General features: G+C 40.9%; 1 protein-coding gene across 1 annotated transcript in view; it reads right to left on the bottom strand.

The window, feature by feature from the left end:
* Nucleotides 1–9,160: 9,160 nt before the first annotated feature.
* HSF5 (heat shock transcription factor 5) overlaps nucleotides 9,161–17,039 on the bottom strand; it is a gene marked incomplete at both ends in the record, with an annotated part of 47,074 nt that continues 39,195 nt past the window's right edge. Inside the window, one exon of the mRNA XM_080712935.1 lies at nucleotides 9,161–9,231. Coding sequence (XP_080569061.1) covers nucleotides 9,161–9,231 — 71 coding nt within the window. The remainder of the gene's footprint in view (nucleotides 9,232–17,039) is intronic.

Below are 17,039 nucleotides of genomic sequence, written 5' to 3'. Positions count from 1 at the left end.
AGGAGACTGTGTTTTCAGCCCACTTCTGCTGCAGGTATGTCCTTTTCTTCCATTTTTCACTTTGACTGGCAAGGTTATCACCACTTCTCTTTGGAGTTTCCAACTTTGCTTGCAGCTGACTGTCACATCGTGAATTTTTATTACGTCAGATCACTTGGTGTTGGTCTTCCATATGTATTGACTGGCCAAGGCACTAAACCCAGTGTTGATGAATAGAACGAGGCAGAGGGAACAGCCAAGGCCATGCGTCAAAGGTGAGAGCGAAGAACTCCGGCTCAGAAAATGAAGAGATGGCCCGCTCTAAGCCACAAGGGTTGTCAACTGTAAATGATTAGAGACCACAAGGAGATTTTTTTTCCCCAAACAGGTGAAAAGAAGGAATGATAGAAAAAATTTCAGGCTGCACCTTTAAGAATGTCCAAAGATGCTGCAGCCTGTATTCACAAGTTGCCATGTTAAATCGTATTTCAGAGTAGTCTAAATTTCTAGGTCCACTGAATTTATAAAATTTTCATGAACTTGGAAATAATTTTTCTGCTCTACCAAAATTGCCTATAAATTAGGTACTAATTCATATGTCTCCCCATATTATAGGCTAATCCTAAGCGGCATAACCTTTTCTAATTTTTGAAATTACATTTGAAAAGGTAATAGCTTTCCAATCATTTTCTCAATTATAATTCATATTTCTATCTCCATTTTGCTTTCTCTTTTAAGAATTCTAGATCTTATTCCCCAGCTTGAGAATGCCAAGCACTTAAATTTCCCATGAGATGCTTTGGGAAACTAATATCCAGATCTTTTAATCTGTAATTTTCTAGTTCATAAAAAAACAAAAGACTATTCCTAACACGTTTTCAAATTCCTTGAGGGGGTGGGGAATAAAAGATAGGGGGATTAGGGAGGTGATTAGTCACAGGCGCTAAGTAGAACACCCTGAAAAAATACAATGAAGCCTGAGAAGAGTGGGTCTGTGCTATTTCTAGGCACGTATGAGAATTCGGGTCTTTGTATAAACACAAAATAAGATTTTAAAATGTGCACCCTCAAGTAAATAGAAATGCGCTTCACCCACAAAACCTGCTGGGTTCTGAGGTCAAGCTTAAAAATCTTATAAAGTCTTCAGAATAAGTGCTGAAAAGCCAAGCAACTGAACATGAACCTGTTATATCTCCATTCTTTTCTTTTGCTGAGACAGAGGGAGGGGGAAAAAAAGAATTTCAAAAGAAATCTGCAAACCTGTTGCGCTGTCGGGCCCACTGGAATCCACGGGGGTGAGACAAATTCAATTATGCTTTTATAGATCCTGTTCAAAAAGGGTTTGAACTGCTTAACCAAGTACAGCTGATTCTTCCACCTTCTTACTCTGCAACCAGACCAAGTGCCCCACACTACAGGTAGGTGCCGAAAAATTCCGCGGCCTGAAAAAATAATCCATGTAGGTCAAAGGCAGAATCTTATTCCAGGGTGAAAGCTACTGTCCCCAAGAATTCTAAACACACTTATAGAAGATCTGAAACCATTTCTGAAATCTCCTTTCTAACAAAAGTCCTTTTTTCCCCCCTCTCCGAACAGCATATTAAGCAATCAAATCTTGAAAGAGCAAAGAAGCAGAGTACATCAGCAACGATTCACTACCAGAAACACAGACAATCCCAGAGGGAGAAGGCAGTATCTCTGAATCATGGATGGACTTGGAAAGTTCGGAAGGATTCGAGTGCTTCCCTTCCAGAAAGACACTTCTGGATCAACTCCCTGGAGCAGGAAGCCTGTGGTTTGTAATTGGTGTTCTAGCTCTGACTCCCTCCCCTGGGACTGCAATCACGCTCTCTACCTGCTGACAAAGTGAGGGAGGAGCAGCCGCAGGCAGCCACCCCCAGCCGCCCTCCTGCCCTCCTCCTCCGGGCCCCACGCACCGCACTCGCTCAGCCAGACACGTCCTCCCCCTCCCTCGGCTCGCCGATCCTCGACTCCCCCTAGCGAGCCCCGGGCCAACTGCAGCCAATTCGACCCTCGCCCTCAGTACCTTTCTCGGGGTATGCTACCTCGTGTAAATCAGGGCCACGCAAACATTTCTAAGCAGATTCTGCACCAACAAAACATAGACGGTGGTGTGAAGAAAAAAATGGAAAAAATAAAGGAAATTCAAAACATAGAAAATGAACAGAGGTTTTGCAAATACAAGTTCAAAGGGATTGCTGCTCCTTCCGGGTTTGTCTCTCAATGGCTCTGAGCCAGAGCCTGGTGACTGGGCGCTGCAGGACTTACTGATTTGTTGCTGCCTATATCTGCTTCCTTGGAAAGACCTCTGCCTGTGTTAGGCAGAGCTTTTCTTCTGCTCTTGTGAATTTTTGTGCAGAAACTCTGTTTGCACTATGTCTTCATGAGCTTTCAGATAGGGTTGATGTCAGAGGTCTGGACTCCAGCGGTGTTCTTCTCATATCTTCAGGAGATGAAATATTACTATAGATCAGACCTATGCACTCAATGCAAGACCGCAAGAAAATCTATGTCACCAGGACAAGCAAAGGGTAAAATATGCTTAAATGAAGGGTGGAGGCAAAAAGGAAACGAATTGTCAATCACCACATTCATGAACTATAATCCTTGTGCAGTAACCTTGCCATTAGACAGAATGCAAAAAAACTCTTTTAATTTTAAAATTTTCCAGACTATATTTGTCTGTGGTCAGACATTTTATTTTTAAACTGCTGCCCAAATTCCTCAAAATTATATCAGTGAATAACAATGTAAATGTAGTTAACTCCTCTCAACTGTATATGCTTAAAATGGTTATAAATATTTATATGGGCTGTGTTTTCTGGGCTTTTATTTTAAACTTATTTTTGGTATCAGGGAGTGAACCCAGGTACATTCAACCTCTGAGCTATACCCCAGCCCTTTTTATTTGGAAACAGGATCTTGGTAAATTACTGTGGCTGGCCTCAAACCTTCAATCCTCCTGTCTCAGATTGCCAAGTATTGAGATCACAAGTGTGTCACCACACCTAGCTTTTTATGTTTTTAAAATCTCATGTACAAACTAAGCGTGGTGGTACACACTTGTAATCCCACTACTTGAGATGCTAACAAAGGATGATCGGCGGTTTGAGGACAGCTTTAGCAAGTAGTGAGATTATCAATATAGCAAGACCCTGTTTCAAAATAAAGATAAAATAGGGCCAGGGGTATAGCTTAGAGGTAAATTCCCCTGGATTCAATCTCCAGTAACTAACACACATACACACACACACACACACACACACACACACTCTTTCTCTCTCTCTCTCTCTCTCTCACACACACACACACACTCTCTCTCTCTCTCTCTCACACACACACACTCTCTCTCTCTTTCTCTCTCATGTACAAATGAACCTTAATCATCTGTAAAATATGGATACGATTAAATGTGTAAGGATTAAATGACATGCCTCTGAAAACAAAAAAAGCAGCTTATTTGCCTTCAACATTTTCTCTTATATAAGGTTTATGAAAAGTTTTAGAAGTGTAAACCTAATAACTAACTAGAAGAGATAAATTTTAAAGCAAATTCTTTTTTTTTTTTCTTCTTACAGTATTGGTGATGGAACCCAGGGACATTCTACCTCCGAGATATATCCCCATCCCTATTTTTTGTTCTTTATTTTGAAACAGGGCCTCACTGAGTTGCAGAGGGCCTCACTAAGTAGTTGAGGCCAGCCATAAACCTGTGATCCTCCTGTCTCAGCCTTCCAAGTACTAGGATAATACACCTGAGCCAACACGCCCAGCTGCAAACTTTTTTTTTCGATACTGGGGTGGAACCCAAGTACAGTGTACCTCTGAGCTACACTCCTACCCCTATTTTTTAGTTTTAGTCTTTATTTATTTGTTTATTTACAGTACTGGGGATGGAACACAGGGGCATTGTACCTCCTAGCTACATCCCCAGCCCTAATTTTTAGTCACTTTACTTTTGAAACAGGGTCTTACTGAGTTGAGAAGGGCCTAAGTAGCTGAGGCTATAGGCAAACCATCATCTTTGGTCTCAGCCTTCCAAATGCTGGGATTACAAGCCTGTGCTACCACACCTGGCCAGCTATATATATATATATTTTGCCAGTCTGGGGATGGAACCAGGGGCATTTGACCTCCAAGCTACACTCCCCTGTCCTATTTCTTATTATTTTGAAACAGGGTCTCACTAAGTAGCTGAGGCTGTCCGCAAACCACAATCCTCTGGTCTCAGCCTCCTGAATGCTGGGATTACAAGTATGTGCCACCACGCCGGACTGCAAATTCTTAATTTACCACTTTTCTCTCTTGTTCAGACCTTAAGGACATAATGAAATATAGACCTTTTGCAACTCCTTTCCTAAAGGACCAGAAGAGCTCTAATTCTGCTGAAGAATTTTGTTTTTAGTACTGGGGATTTAATCCACGGGTGCTCTACCACTGAGGTATATCCACAACCCTTTTTAATTTTTGGGACAGGGTCTTGCTAAGTTGCCCTGGTTTGCCTCGAATTTGGAATCCTGCCTCACCCTCCTGAGTTATTGAGATTACAGATGTGTGCCATGGCACCCAGATTTTTTTTTTTTTTTTTTTTCGGTACTGGGGATGAAACCCAGGAGCATTCTACCTCCAAACTTCACCCCCAGCCCTATTTTCTATTCTTTTTTTGTGTGTGTGGTACCGGGGTTCCTGGAAGCCCTTCTACCTCCGGGCTACACTCCCAGACCTATTTTTCTTTTTCACATTTTTATTTGGAAACAGGGTCTCCTAAGCCAGCGCACGCAGCTGGCTTCGAACCTGCACGATCCTCCCTGTCTCTGCCTCCCAAGCGCAGGGATTACAAGCGTGCGCCACCACTATTTTCTATTCTTTATTTTGAAACAGGGCCTCACTAAGTATCTGAGGCTGTCTGCAAACCGCAATCCTTCCGTTTCAGTCTCCCAAATACTGGGAGTACAAGTGTGCGCCACCATACCTGGCTGCACCTGGATTTTTTTTTAATAAAAATATGTTATTGTATGTTTTTCTGTTTTACATATAATATATGCAAATTTGTTTATTCATTTATTTTTGGTACTGGGAATGGAACCCAGGGGCATTCCACCTCTGAGCTACACCCCCAACCCTATTTTTTATTCCTTAGGGCCTCACTAAGCAGTTGAGGCTGGCTGTGAACCACAATCCTTTTGTCCCAGCTTCCCAAATGCTGGTATTACAAGTGTGCGCCACCATGCCTAGCCTCAAAATTATTTTTTGAGTATGGGAGCAAACTAGGGGTTGAACCCAGGGGCATTCTACCCCCAAGCTATATCCCCACCCCTGTTTTATTTTGAAACAGGTCTCACTAGGTTGATGAGTCTTACTACTTGCTGATGCTTGAACCTGTGATCCTCTTGTCTCTGCTTCCCAAAGTTTGGTATTATAGGCATGCATCACCACACTTGACTGTGCAAAATTATCTTTAAAGTTAAACTAAACAAAAAAGTATCTAAATGAAAACCAGGCATGGTGATGGACACTTGTAATCCCAGCATTTGGTAGGTTGAGACAGGAGGATCATGGCTGGTGGACAGCCTCAGCTTCTACTTAGTGAGGCCCTTTGCAACTCAGTGAGACCCTGTTTCAAAATAAAGAATAAAAAATAGGTCTAGGGGTGTAGCTCAGAGGTAGAATTCCCCTGGGTTCCATCCCCAGTACCACAAAAAAAAAAAAAAAGAATTAAAGGAACTTTGCCTCATCTTTTCCTACTTTAAACTTAAAGGAATTAACCTATTAATATATACACTTAGTTGAAAAAAAAGGATGTTACACGAGATCCTAAGATACCTAGGATCAAGCCAAACAGCTCTACAGAGTTTAGTCCACCTAAACCCTGATCTTTACTCAGGTCACTAGAACAGATGAGCAAGAGAATTTCTTCCCCAGCTTCAAAGCTTTAGCACCACTCCCCAGAGACTGATATGCCACGATGCTTTCCCAAATGCCATAAAGATGGCATTGCTAATCTTACACATGAGACAGATTATACTTCAGGATCTACTTTCCTATCTGGGCTGACTAAACTTATTGAAGACTGGACAGCTTTTCCCAACAAACAGGTTTCTGTGAAACATGTCTAAGAATTGTCTTTATCTTAAATGACATTTAATTTATTTTTATTTATTTATTTATTTATTTTGGTGGTACTGGGGTTCCTGGAAGCCCTTCTACCTCCGGGCTATACTCCCAGACCTATTTTTACATTTTTATTTGGAAACAGGGTCTCCTAAACCAGCGCGCGCGGCTGGCTTCGAACCTGCGCGATCCTCCTGTCTCTGCCTCCCAAGCACGGGGATTATAAACCTGCGCCACCATGCCCGGCTTAAATGGCATTTTAAAAAGTGCAAATGAAGCCGGCCGTGGTGGCATAAGTTTGTAATCCCAGCATTCAGGAGGCTGAGATCAGAGGATCATGGTTTACGGACAGCCTCAGCTACTTAGTGAGACCCTGTTTCAAAATAAAGAATAAAACATAGGGCAGCGGGTGTAGCTCGGAGGTCAAATGCCCTAGGTTCCATCCCCAGACCTGCAAGAAAAAAAAAAAAAGTACAAATGAAGCCAGGTGTGATGGCGTAATCTCTACTTGGGAGGCTGAAACAGGAGGATTGCAGTTTTCAGAACAGCTTCATAATGAGACTCCCATCAACCTAGTGAGACCTTATTTCAAAATAAAAAATTAAATAGATCAGAGATAGAATGCCCTTAGGTTCAATTCCCGGGACTATACAACAAAAAAGTACAGATAAAACAGAATGATAGAAACAATTCTTTAAAAACAGAGTACATTCTTCTTACATTCATTTACAGGGTTTCATTAGATTGCTCAGTCTCACCACTTGCTGAGGCTGTCTTTGAACCTTCCATCCTCTTATCTCAGCCTTTCAAGTACTAGGATTACTCCAAGTGGAGTATATTCTCTTTTGAACTTGAATGGTCATAATTATTGAGTTTTCTCTTGATCACTAATAAAAGTACAAACAAGCAAGACAACAAGTGTAGTTGGAATACACACTTTATTGTTGACTGAAATTTATTGGTGCGTAAGGTGCTGAAATACTGAGGTGTAGTCAGTAACCTTGATAGTATGTGTCAGAACGACTGGCTAATTCACATGAAGATTTCATTCTACCTCTTGCCATTTTGCCCAAGTCCTTGGTGATAGCTTTATTTGATAAGTACAGGCACATGGGCATAGCAGGAGACCCAGCTCCTTGGTCTGTTCATATAAAAAGTTTGGAAAGCTGATCAGGCATTTCATTAATTAAGCCTTAAAACCACTGAAACTAAATCTATGCCAAGGTTCCTGCTTGACACATGTTCCTCAAAAGATATTATCTCTTTCAACAAATATAAAGCAAAGAAGGGCATGCTGAAGGGAAGGAATATTACCCACCCAGTTTACCAGCTCTTCAATCTGACAGGGAAAAGGCAATGTTTCTTCATTAGGAAATTGGGTCTCTTCTTCATGTACTCTGCCAACATATACAGCCTGGCCAAAACACATACATGTCTTGATTTGCTCATCTTTTAAGCCTTACTAAAAAGATGAATAAATGCCCATTATATGAGCATCAGTTAGTCTAATCAGATGAACCAGACAAGTCACTTTCCAGAACCTTTCATATCTAAACTGAGTCACTGCAGACCAAAACTGAGCTTATCCTTTTCCAAAAGAGCTGGACCTCTGTAGCACTTCAAGGGCTTGACATCACTAGAGAGGCACAAAGCAACACCAGAAATGAGCTGCCTTGTCTGCCATGACTCTGTCTCACCACTAAGCGCCTTTTCTTTTTCATTAGTTTCATACTAGGCTTTCCTGGTGTTTTTGCAGTGCTTAATAAGAGAACTAAGGCAGAATACAATAAGAAAGTTCTAGTCACTTTAAAAGATTTTAAGTCGGGAAGGTTCTTGCTGTCATTGGATGGGTAAGGAAAGGAGCAACCACAGAAACTGGACATCCAAGATACCCTCCTCTCCTTAAAAGCAGTCCCACAATCCCACCACTCACATTTAGACTCCAACAGGGGGCATAAGAAAAAATGATATTGTCTGTCCCAGTATCCAAAATTCTCTCAGAAGCTTAAACCAGATACTACTAAAAAATATCAGAGCATAGCTTCTGCTAAATGACAACTAATCAGTTTTCCCCAAAATGTACACAATACCTTATATATGAGGATTTGTACTTCTTGAATGTAAAAATCTAAAGGAAACACTGTGTTAAACCTCTTAATGTTTGTGTTCACCTATTATACATTCCCCCTTCAAAGTAAAAGTATTACACGTGCATCCTTTATCCTTCTATCCTGCAATATTAATAAAAATATAAAGCTTTAAAACCTTTAACTCTACCAGCATTTATGAATATAATTAAACAAGTTAAATATTTTTCTTTAGAAGACATTTAAGTAAGTGATATTAACAAAACATTCTTACTATTTATGACAATGTATCATTAAAATTAAAGAAAGATATGAAAATAGAAAAATGCTCTCATTAATGTAAAAGAATCAGGGGCTGTTAAGTATGACGGATGGTCCAAGTCCGGATGCCTTGCTCTTGAAACAGAATGCTGGAAGTAAGAGAATTTCCTGGTTAATCACTTAGAAAATTAGCTCTTCCCAGAGTTTCTTCCCTGGAATTCCTGACCCATTTAGACCCATGGTCCTGGTGACCTCACAGGTCTTTGTTTCTCACACAATCTTCTCTAAAAGGATCACACTGTGACTTGGAACAGATAGGCTGAACTCCCGCTGGAGTGGTGCTGACTGCAGCCCGAGAATGGCAAGATATCTCAGCACACGCATTAGGCTCCAGTACCTTAGATGCAGCAGCTTCTAGATGCTTCTTGACTGTAACAGAAGGCCAGGACTTTTCATTTGAAAGGGATCTGGGCAGCAAAAAACATGGCTGCTAGATGTTTAGTAGTTTGTCAAGGTAAATAATCTGAACAGCTGTGGTAAATACCAAACTCCCAATTTTCAATTAACAAAATTCTCAATTAACAAAACAAAAAATACTTTTTTCCTTAACAGAACTGAAAAAATCCCAACAGTGTGTCATGTGCAAGGCTAGTCTGCCTCCAGCTACAGCTAGTGCACAATGTCACATTTGTCATCCATCCTCACTCTTTTAATTCTTCCTCCTTTGGAAAGTGCTCCTGCTTGCAGGCCACGTCCACCAGCAGATGAAGATCTAAAAAGAAAGATTGTTTACTCACTTAGCCTCTCAGACTACACACTTTTATAGACAAGTCTTCAGATAAGAACCTCTCTGTTGAGCCTGTAGAATTAACTCTAAGATTATATTCACCAGATTCTCAATTTTAGGACATTCCTGTAACTCTAAAGCATACAGATGCAGCCCAGTTGTAAACTCAGGAGACCAACAAAGTTTAAAGTTTCTCTCATTTTCATTATTGTGGTAAAGCCTCTTCTTACTTCTACTGCCTTTTATTATAAATGAAAAAGGAGAATGTGAAAATGAATATAAATACACACAACTAAGCCAGGCATGGTGGTACGTGCCTGCAATCCTAGTGCTTAGGGGGCTGAGACAGGAAGATCACAGGTCCAAGCAGCCTCTGCAACATAACCTAGACTCTTAGCAACCTAGCGAGACCCTGTTTCAAAACAAAAAATAAGCCAGGCGTGGTGGCGCAAGCTTGAAATCCCAGCATTTGGGAGGCTGAGACAGGAGGATCATGGTTAGTGGCCAGCCCCAGCTACTTAGCGAGGTCCTTTGCAACTCAGTGAGACCCTGTTTCAAAATAAAGAATAAAAATATGGCTGGGGGTGATGCTTGGAGGTAGAATTCCCCTGGGTTCCACTCCAGTACTGCAAAATTAATTAATTAATTAAATTAAAAATAAAGGGCTGAGAGTGGAGCTTGAAGGTAGAATGCCTCTGGATTCAATCCCCAGTAAATCTCACACACACACACACACACACACACACACACACACACACACACACCTAAATTATTTTTTTTTTGGTGGTACTGGTGTTCCTGGAAACCCTTCTACTTCCGGGATGTACTCCCAGACCTACTTTTTATATTTTTATTTGGAAACAGTCTCTTAAGCCAGAATGGCTGGCTTCGAACCTGCGTGATCCTCCTGTCTCCACCTCCCAAGCACGGGGATTACAAGCGTGCGCCACCACGCCCGGCTAAACTTAAATAATTATTTCTGGCATGTTCGCCTATAATTGGAGTACTTGGAAGGCTAAGACAAGAGGATCGCAGGTTCAAGGCCTGCCTCCGCAATTTAGTGAGACCCTTATTAACTTAGCGAGACCTTGTTTCAAAATAAAAAATTTAGCCGGGCCTGGTTGTGCACGCTTGTAATCCCCGCGCTTGGGCGGCAGAGACAGGAGGATCGCACAGGTTGGAAGCCAGCTGCGCTGGCTTAAGACCGTGTTTCCAAACTACAAAGTATAAAAAATAGGTCTGGGAGTGTAGCCCAGAGGTAGAAGGGCTTCCAGAAACCCCAGTACCACCCCCCCCCAAAATTAGAAAAGGGCTGAGGGTATAGCTTGGAGGTAGAATGCCCCTGGGTTCAACACCTAGTACAAAAAAATTTTTTTCATTTCTTCCATGCTGTGAGGATAGGTGGCCAGGTTATGGGAATATGAAAAGGTAATGCCTGCAGAGAAACAATGCTAAAATAAGTAAATCACAGCCCAGTGTAGTGGCACCCACTTGTACTCTTAACTCGGAGCTACATAGAATGCCCCTGGGTTCAATCCCCAGTACTGCAAAAAATAATCATTACTTTTTCAAAATTAATTGCCTCCATAAAATTCCTACTTACTAACACAGCTGAACTCATGCAAAAACATCTAACTAAACTGGTTGTAAGAAAGAAGGCATACCCTCACAAAGCTTAAGAGACAGTGTTTCATTAAAAATAAAAAGAAGTGGCCGGGCGTGGTGGCGCACGCTTGTAATCCCCACGCTTGGGAGGCAGAGACAGGAGGATTGCGCAGGTTCAAAGCCAGCCGCGCTGGCTTAAAAGACCCTGTTTCCAAATAAAAAAAATATAAAATAGGTCTGGGAGTATAGCCCAGAGGTAGAAAGGTTCCATCCCCAGTACCACCAAAATGAAAGAAAAGAAATGAAGTGGCTGGGTACAGTGATACACACCTGTAATCCCAGATACTAAAGATGCTGAGGCAGAATAGAAAGCTCAACACAAGCCTTAGCAGTTTAGGGAGAAATTATTTTAGGGAATCAATTTAGGGAAAGATAAAAATGGGCTGGAGGAACCAGGCATGTTGGCACATGCTTGTAATCCCAGTACTTTGGAGGCTGAGACAGGAGGATCTGGGTTCACGGTCAGCCTCAGCTACTTAGTGAGGCCCTCCGCAACTCAGTGAGACCCTATTTGGAAATAAAGAATAAAAAGTAGGGCTGGAGCCGGGTGTGGTGGCGCATGCTTGTAATCCCAGTACTTGGGAGGCTGAGACTGAAGGATCACACAGATTCAAAGCCAGCCTCAGCCACTTAGTAAGGCTCTCAGTAACTTAGTGAGACCCTATTTCCAAATAAAATATAAAATAGGTCTAAAATATAAAATAGGTCGGGGCTATAGCTCAGTGGTAGAAGGCCCCTGAGTTCCATCTCCAGTACAAAAAAAAAAAAAAAAAAATAGGGCTGGAGAGAGCTGGGCCTGGTGGTACACGCGTGTAATCCCAGCATTTGGGAGGCTGAAATAAATAAATAAATAAATAAATAAATAAATAAACAAACTAAAAAATAGGGCAGTGGAAGAGTACTTGCCTAGCATGGAAGCCTTGGGTTCAAGCCCCAGCAGTGGGATTTGTGAAAGGGGGGCATCAAAGAAAGCTTGAAGTATGAGAAAACATCCCTACTTACAAATGGCAAATAGTTTAGTTACAGAATAGCACTGATAAATTCTGGGATACAGAATGTCCCTACGGCCAGGTATGGTGGCACACACCTGTAATCCCAGTACTTGGGAAGCAGAGACAGGATTGCAGGTTTGAGGACAGCCTCAGCAAGTAGTGAGACTCTCATCAACATTGTGAGACCCTGTTTTAAAATAAAAATAAAAAAGCCGGGCATGGTGGCACATGCTTGTAATACCCATGCGTGGGAGGCGGAGACAGGAGGATCACGCAGGTTTGAAGCCAGCTGCGCTGGCTTAAGAGACCCTGTTTCCAAATAAAAAGTATAAAATAGGTCTGGGAGTGTAGCCCGGAGATAGAAGGGCTTCCAGGAACCCCAGTACCACCAAAAAAAAAAAAAAAAAAAAAGACAGCAGAAAAAAAAAAGCAGAACAAAAAACTTCTAATCCTGAATCAGCATTTTTTATTCTTTATTTGGAAACAGGGTCTGAGTGGCAAAGGGCCTCACTAAGTAGCTCAGACTGTCCACGAACCTGGATCCTCCTGTCTCAGCCTCCCAGATGCTGAGATTACAAGAGTGTGCCACCATACCCAGCTCAGCAAAATTTTAAAAGAGCCAGGTAAACCAGGCTTGGTGGCTCACACCTATAATCCCAGTACCCAAGAGGCTAAGAAAGGAGGATCACAGGTAGCCTCAGCAACTTAGTGAGACCCTCTGCAACTCAGTGAGACCTGTTTCAAAAGAAAAAAATAAAATAGGGCTGGAAATGTAGCTCGAAAATAGGATGCCCCTGGGTTTAATCTAGGCTTTATAGGCCATATAGTCTCTATGACAACTGTTTAATTCTGCCACTTGTAGAATGAAAGCAGAAAATATGCAAATGAAAGGCTGTGGCTGTGCATTAAAAAACTTTATTTATGGATACTGAAATCTGAATTTCATATAATTTTCTTGCATCATAAAATATTATTTTGATTTGTCCAATAATTAAATAATGTAAAAACCATACTTAGTTTGAAGACCACATAAAAACAAGCAGCATGCTAGATGTCCACAAGCCAGAGTTTACCAACTTCTGTTCCAATAACACACACTGGAGGTACAATCAAGAGAAATGTAACCAAAACAGAAAAAAGTCATCAAGATGAATACTGTTATCATAGCTCTCAAAAATTATCCAAAGAATATTCCAAAGAAGATATACAAATGAACAAAAAGCACACGAAGAGATTGGATTAGTCATTAGGCGAATGCAAATCAAAACCTAGTAGAAATTTAGAAATTGAAAATAGCCAGGCGTGGTGGCACATGCTTGTAATACAAGTAGTTGGGAGGCTGAGACAGAAGGATCACACAGGTTCGAAGCCAGCCTCAGCTACTTAGTGAGGCTCTCAGCAACTTAGTGAGACCCTGTTTCCAAGTAAAAATACAAAATAGGTCTGGGAGTGTAGCCCAGACTGGGTTCCATACCCAGTACCCCTCCCCAACACACACATGGCTGAGAATACAGCTAAGAGATAGAATGCCACTGAGTTCAATCCCTAGTAACATAAAAATGGAAAATAACAAGTATTAACCAAGATAAGGAGAAACTGGAACATTGTACTTTGCTGGTAGGAGTATAAAATAGTTCAGCCATTAAAGAAAATACATTTGGAGATTCCTAAAAAGTTAAAAATAGCATTACCAAATGATTGCAGTTCCACTCGTAGATACATACTCAAAAGAAATGAAAATAGATACTCAAATAAATACTTGCATACATGTTCATAGCAGCAGTATTTACAACAGGCAAAAGGTAGAAAGAGACCAAATGTCCAACAGCAGATAAATGGATAAAAAATTGTGGTATATAAACACAATGTAATATTCAGCCATAAGAAGGAAGAAATTACTGATACACATACTACAATGTGGAAGAGCTTTAAAAAAAAACTATGCTGAGTGTAAAAAGTCAGACACAAAAGGTCACATATTGTATGATTTTATTTATTTGGTACCTTCAAGGTATACCCCTATCCCTATTTTATTTTTTATTTTGAGAAAGTTTCACTAAGTTGATGAAAGTCTCACTAAGTTGCAGGGGCTGGCCTTGAACCTGTGATCCTCCTGTCTCAGCCTACCAAATACTGGGATTACAGGCATGTGAAATATTTAAAGTAAGTAAATCCACAGAGGCAGGAGACCAATTGGTAGTTGCTAGGAGCTAGAAAAATGAGGAAATATGGAAATTTTTTAAATGAAAATGGGGGAGCCAGGCATGGCTGTACATACTTGTAATCCCAGTACTAGGGAGGCCAAGACAAATGGATCACAGGTACAAGGGCAATCTCAGCTACTTAGTGAGGCCTCTGCAATAATTTAGTGAAACCCTGTTTCAAAATAAAGAATAAAAAGAGCTGGGTTGGTGGTGCACGTTTATAATCCCAGTACTTGGGAGGCTGAAACAGGAGGATGGCGCAGGTTGGAAGCCAGCCTCAGCTACTGAATGAGGCTCTCAGTAACTTAGTGAGACCCTGTTTCCAAATAAAATATAAAATAGGTCTGGGAGTGTATCCCAGAGATAGAAGGCCCCTAGATTTCATCCCTAGCACCACAAAAATAAATTAATTAATCAAAATTTAAAAATAGAGCTGGGGGTGTAGTTCGGAGGTAGACTGCCCTTGGGTTCAATCCTTGATACTGCAAAAATAAAAATAAAAGATAAATGGGGTTTTCTTTTGGGGTGATAACAATGTTTCAGAACTGGGCAACATTTGCACATCACTGTGTATATACTATAAACTACCCAACTGTTTGCTTGAAAATGTTAAGAGAAAGCCAGGCATGGTGGCTCACACTTTTAATCCCAGTACTGGAGAGGCTAAAACAGGAGGATCACAGGAGTCTCAGCTACTTAGTAAGACCCTCTGCAACTTAGTGAGACACTTTCAAAATAAAGGAAAAAAATAGGCCTGGGGGTGTCTCTTGGAGGTAGAATGCCCTAGGTTCAATCCCCAGTACCGGAAAAAGAAAAAAAAAATAAATAAAATGGTAAAAGAGAACCAGGCCCCCCCCCCCTTTTTTTTGTGGTACTGGGGTGGAACCCAGGGGCTTTCTACCTCTGAGCCATACTCCCAAACCTATTTTATATTTTATTTGGAAACAGGGTCTCACTAAGTTGTTGAGAGCCTCACTAAGTAGCTGAGGCTGACTTCGAACTTGTGCAGTCCTCCTGTCTCAGCCTCCCAAGTGCTAGGATTACAAGGGTGCGCCACCATGCCTGGCAGAATACAGATTTTAATTTAGAAATGTTTTTCTAACACCCAAAACTTTCTTCCTATTCACTATGTGGTACTGCTTCTTATAGGTAGCATACCTTACACTGACTTGGGGAAGGTCTCTTAATGCCATAGGACCTCATATATGGCCATGTTTTTCATAGACTAACCATTGTGGTAAGTTCTGCCACAGAAGTAAAATCTGTAACTTCATAATTTTATTTTGGCTTACACTTTAATTACAAAAACTAACTTCTTTAGCAGAGAGGTTCTTTGCTTAATTATAAGTCATTTTTCTGTGCCCCTAATAAAATAAGAGTGTGATTAGCTGTCACAATGATGCCAACATCTCACAACTCTTAGGTTTCACAGCAGGAAGTCAAGGTCAATTAAGACTCATCTATCAACACTGCTGACCACAGCACAAGGCGTTACTGAGAAGAAACCAACAGGAAGAGTTAACAAAGATTAATGCATTAGTTATTCTATCAGCTACACTTATAACCATAATCTGTAGTGAAAGAGAGGAAATTATTGTAACAGCAGCCCAGAGTTCCTCTTAGAGACGCCAATGCCTTTGTTGAAGAACATATCTTTATAAGTTATTTGCTTAGGGAAGATGAAGCCTCAAAGATATCGGAATAAAGAAGAGATAATAACCTTCTCTGGCTAAGTACAATAGGAATTCAGGGCCTAGAGAAAGTAGGAAAAGAGACCACAGAAGGGAATGTCTGGCGCTAGCACAAAGAAAGAGCACAACATGGAAGAAGACCATAACTAGTGACAAGGAAAGGTGACAAAGTTGAAAAGTGACTGGCGTCCTTTTATAGGAGGAATGACCAATATTCCATTAAAATTACTTGCATTTTAAATACAAACTCAATCTACCCCCAACCCAAAATCTTTGGAAAGCATGTTACACATACAAATGCCCCGTGCAAATGCTTGGGGAGGGAAGCACCAAAGAAAGGGGCCAAGTTCTGGGTCTGGAAGAGACAGAGGATGCTATGGGAGCTGAGGCAGGGACAGGCCTGGAAGCAAGCAGCAGAAACCCAGAAATAAACGCTCTTTGTGAGCCCGAGAAATTCTCAGAAATCTTAGAAAGGCATTTTTGGTGTATAATGAAGTTAGCTTGACTCAATCATACCCAAGCCTCAAAGTCAGATTAACATCTGGAAGAGAAATATTTTTGTACACATTCTGTACATTGATCATTCTTATTATTTTGAGGCTTTTATGTTCATATTATAGCAATGCTTTAAAGTATTTAAACTACTCTTCAAATTTTTGGATTTTCATTCAATTTTAAAAAAATAAAGAAAATTTCCCATAACCCTACTATTGTGTATATACACACATAAGTTAAGACATTAAAAATATCCCTGTGCCTTTTGTTTCTATCTTCTCAGAGGTGACCAGTGTTACATTTCAGTTTTATCCTGTACTTCCAGGCCTTTTTCTTTTCTTTTTTTGTGGTACTGGGGGTGGAACCCAGGGGCTTTTCTACCTCTGATCTATACTCCCAGACCTATTTTATAATTTATTTGGAAACAGGGTCTTACTAATTTGCTGAGAGCCTCACTAAGTAGCTGAGGCTGGCTTCAAACCTGTGCGATCCTCCTGTCTCAGCCTCCCAAGCATGGGGATTACTAGCGTGCACCACCACGCCCGGCTTTCCAGGCCTTTTTCTATAATTATGCAGCAAACATTTATCTTTCTTTCCTTCTAGAAATGAGGCTGTGCTAGGCATACTGGGCACAATTCACTCATTCACTTAACACATTATGAACACTTAATTTTTATTAAATTTTTCCAGGTTATGACATATCAAGCTATTTTATTTTTTAAACAGTTGCACAGATTTTATTACAT

The sequence above is a fragment of the Muscardinus avellanarius genome (genome assembly GCF_963383645.1).
Source record: "Muscardinus avellanarius genome assembly, chromosome: 16".
NCBI lineage: Eukaryota > Metazoa > Chordata > Mammalia > Rodentia > Gliridae > Muscardinus > Muscardinus avellanarius.
The sequence above is the reverse complement of the archived record's forward strand: the minus strand, read 5'-3'. Positions and strand labels throughout refer to the sequence as shown.